At 37.7% G+C, this 3,970-nt stretch overlaps 1 protein-coding gene across 1 annotated transcript in view; it reads right to left on the reverse strand.

Annotated features, from left to right (window-relative positions):
- Positions 1-3,970, reverse strand: part of zgc:64106 (uncharacterized protein LOC393348 homolog) — a 13,221-nt gene that overhangs the window by 1,913 nt on the left and 7,338 nt on the right. Inside the window, exon 5 of the mRNA XM_037679193.1 lies at positions 1,302-1,411. Coding sequence (XP_037535121.1) covers positions 1,302-1,411 — 110 coding nt within the window. The remainder of the gene's footprint in view (positions 1-1,301; positions 1,412-3,970) is intronic.

Raw genomic sequence — 3,970 nt, forward strand, 5'->3', positions numbered from 1 at the left:
ATAGATAGATAGATAGATAGATAGATAGATAGATAGATAGATAGATAATTAATTTTGTTGCCATTGGAGGTTAAATTTACCTTATTTTCAGACTTGGTAAGAGCAATGTTTATATTATGTCCAGCTTTAACACTTTTAAAACTGAAAACACATCATCGACGTTCAATCTTATTTTAACATGACAGTTAAATAAAATGGGAATAAATTACTGACGATGCTTTGTTGCATTAGTTCTGAATTCCCATCAGCTGTGTACAAGGAGTCATTAGACATAGTCTCTAAAACTGTAACTTATGAAAGAAAGAATGAAATGCATTCAGGGAAATAGCAGGAATAAAAAAAAAAAAAACAGCAATTTGAGTAAAAAGGAGAGGATATTATTTTATCCAACAGTCTCAGCTTTGACTGCCTGAAAGTATCACTGGGGCTGTCAACAAAGTCCATGCTCATTAATCCAGGTATATAATCCAACATTTTTCAGTCAGGTCATCTGGACAGTTTCTTTTTTTTGTGCTGAAACATTTCGCCTTCGATCCAGAAGGCTTCATCAGTCAAGGGAACACACAACAAAACTGATTCTATACTGACAGGTGAAACGTTTCAGCACAAAACAAAGAAACTGTCCAGATGACCTGACTGAAAATGTTGGACTGGGACTGTCTTGATTCTCTTGCTCTGTAGTTGTTCAGTTGCCTGTTTTGTTCAGCCTCTGCTTTGTCTGAGGCTGAACAAACATCAACTGCTTTCTGTGTCATTTGGAGAATTCCACTTTAATGACAGAATTGCTCTTCTGAAGTAGAGAACTTCCAAAACGGGGAAAGAAATTGCTTCTCCAAAACCATGAACATTTGCTGGTTTTCCACTCAGCTGCATCCACTTTCCTCTGCGTAGTAAACATCCATCGGTTTTACAGCCGGTCAAAGTTCTCTTTATCTTTGATTATTGCCTGCCGACCTTGAGCTTGATTTATTTCTACATGTGTCTGATCCTTACCCTTCAAGTCAATGTCAAGTTCTGAGCTTTGACAGAAGAAGGAAGAATAATTTAACAATCGATTCATTAATGGTTTGTGCACGCTCACAGGAAAATTCCTCGCTTTTATATAAATATGGTGTAAGTGTTAGCATTGCTCAACAGTAACACATGTCTTTAATCACACGTGAGTAACTCCAGCTTCAGATCCGAGTCCCGTCTCGTTGGTTTCGTGGTCGTTTTAACAGAAACAGACTGCTCAACAACAATAGAGGCATTAATAACTCTTACGACTGTGACTCGGTGGTGAAATCCAACAACACACTTACTTTTAAGAAGAGAACACCAGCGATGTTAAAAAGATAACGGACCCAAAATGAATAGTGTCTCATCACTTCTGTCATGACAACACCAGGATGAACAGAGTTGGCGGTGACACCTGTGGAGACAGAATCAGAAAAATACAAGTAGACATTCATCATACAAAAGCTCCGAGCCTTACATATGAATAACAAGATAGTTTGCTTAGCAATAAGTCTGGGAATGTAGATTTTAATTTTCTCAGACGTTATGAAAGACAGTTTACTGCAGCATTAGTTTATTTTCAGAGAAACTTATTCAGTACCACTTTATGGCATCTTGGATTGGAGCTGATGATGAAAAGAAATATGTTTAAATGTTCGGGGCAACGGAAGTTCATGGCAGGGCGAACACAGTGTCACCTGCATTTGAGAGATACTTTAAAGGGTTTTAATGACCTTCTTTTAACCGTTGATGCAGGAAGCTCTGCTGTTTTAGTGCTTTTAGACCTCCATCTGTTCATTTAGGGCATATGTGTCAAGCTTAAGGTCCGAGGGCCAAATGTGGCCCTCGTTGACATCTTATCTGGCCCCCAAGATGTTATCTTAAATGTAAAATACTTTTATCACTTTAATTTTTTTCAGTAATTTTTGATTATGATGTCAAAAGTGCAACAGAGAACGTCAAATGAGACCAATCAAACTCTTGTTGAGGAACCTGCAACCAAGAAAGATACTGGGTATCTGACTTAAGTTCATGTAGATTCTGAAACTGGCCCACAGTTTGAAAAAAGGTTTTCATTTTAGCTCTCTTTTGTAAGTGGGTTTGACACCCATGATTTAAGAGAATGTTCTTCATCTCCAGCTCCTCTAATCTGTGGGGTCCCTCAAGGGTCTATTTTAGGTCCACTGCTTTTTAATTTCTACATGTTGCCTTTGGGGTCCATTTTTTAGAAAACACATCCCTTTTCATTGCTTTGCTGATGATACTCAGTTATATCTTCCAAATGAGTCAGACAGGGTCAGTCCACTGGATCCACTCTTGAACTGTCTAAATGACATTAAAGTCTGGTTAAAATTAAATTTTCTGAATTTAAATGAAAATTAAATTGAAGTGAATTTGGTAAATGTAACACCCTTGACACTCTTGGCCCCTTGGCTTCATACAGCCACTCCACTGTCAGGAAACTGGGAGTTAGTTTTGATAGTGCTTTTAAATTAGACAAACAGATAAATACAGTGTGAAATCCAGTTTCTTCCAGCTAAGACTCATTGCCAAGGTGAAGTCTTGTCTCACTTATTGAGACCTTGAAAAGGTGATTCATCAATCAATCAATCAATTCAACTTTATTGTCCATAACATTCAATGAAAAGGAGATTTGTCTTTGACATCTGGCTTATAAAAACAATAAAAATGTTATTAAAAAAACTTTAAAACCAAGCTTTGCTAAATCAATTAAAAACATTCAGTTAAAACCATTCTAAAATACACGATACATTAAAATATGGAAACATCCCAGCAGACAGTGGTTTGTTATGTGAGGCTGCGTTTAAATAGGACCTTGTTAAGTACATTCACCGCAGAGGGAACAAATGACTTTTTGTACCCATTTTTCTTTGCTAAAGGAACCAGCAGTCTTCTACCAGATGGTACCAACCTGAATGATGGTTGCAGTGGATGAGTTGGGTCATTGTAAACCTGGATTGCCTTTTTTTCCAGATCCTGACTGTGCAGGTCTGTAAGTGTCATTCGTTGAAGACCAATGACTTTACTACCTTGTCTGACCACCCGGGACCACTTGTTTTCCTGTCTCTGGCTAGGAGGTTCCCATACCACGAGACAATTTTAAATGAAACAACACTTTCAACCAGTGACCTGTACACCAAGTGTAAAGTAAATTTGCTTGCATTAAAGCTCCTTAGTTCATACAGAAGGTGGAGACGCTGTCTGTTTTTTTGTAAATACAGTCAGTGTTGGGCTCAAAGGTCAACTTGTTCATTCAGCTTTTATTACCTCTCGTTTGGACTATTGTAATGCTTTGTATGTTGGTTTAGACAAATTATCTTTGCACCATTTACAAACCGTCCAGAACGCAGCAGCTCGTCTTTTAACAGCAACTAAAAACATGAACACATAATTCCTGTCATGGCGTCTCTCCACCGGCTTCCTGTCCACTTCTGGGTTGATTTTAAGATTTTATTGCTTGTTGTTAAAGTCTTAAAAGGTCTGGGCCCCAGCTTATTTATGTGATCTTCTTAACATCTACGCTCCAGTAAAAGCACTCCGGTCTCCTAACCAGTTCCTTTTATGTCCCCAAATAAAAACTGAAGTCCAGAGGTTATTGGACTTTTGCGGTTGCTGCTCCAAAACTGTGGAACAGTTTACCTGATCATTTAAAGACCGCTCAGACTGTTGACACTTTTAAATCTTTGATTAAGGCTCGTCTGTTTTCCTTGGCATTTGAGAACAAGTTAAAGCTGTTTTTATTGTTGTTGTGTTTTATTGTTAACTTTATGTTGGTTTTTTTTTTTTTGAGTGGCTAAAGCTGTATTTTTTACTCTCTTTAATCTGACTTAACTGTAAAGCACTTTGGCCAGCTTTTGTTGTTTTTATGTGCTATAGAAATAAATTGACATTTATGGGTAATATCCATCCATCCATCCATCCATCCATCCACCCATCCATCCATCCATCCATC

This window comes from Nematolebias whitei, chromosome 7 (genome assembly GCF_014905685.2).
Source record: "Nematolebias whitei isolate Nwh7 chromosome 7, NemWhi1, whole genome shotgun sequence".
In the NCBI taxonomy this organism is placed as follows: domain Eukaryota; kingdom Metazoa; phylum Chordata; class Actinopteri; order Cyprinodontiformes; family Rivulidae; genus Nematolebias; species Nematolebias whitei.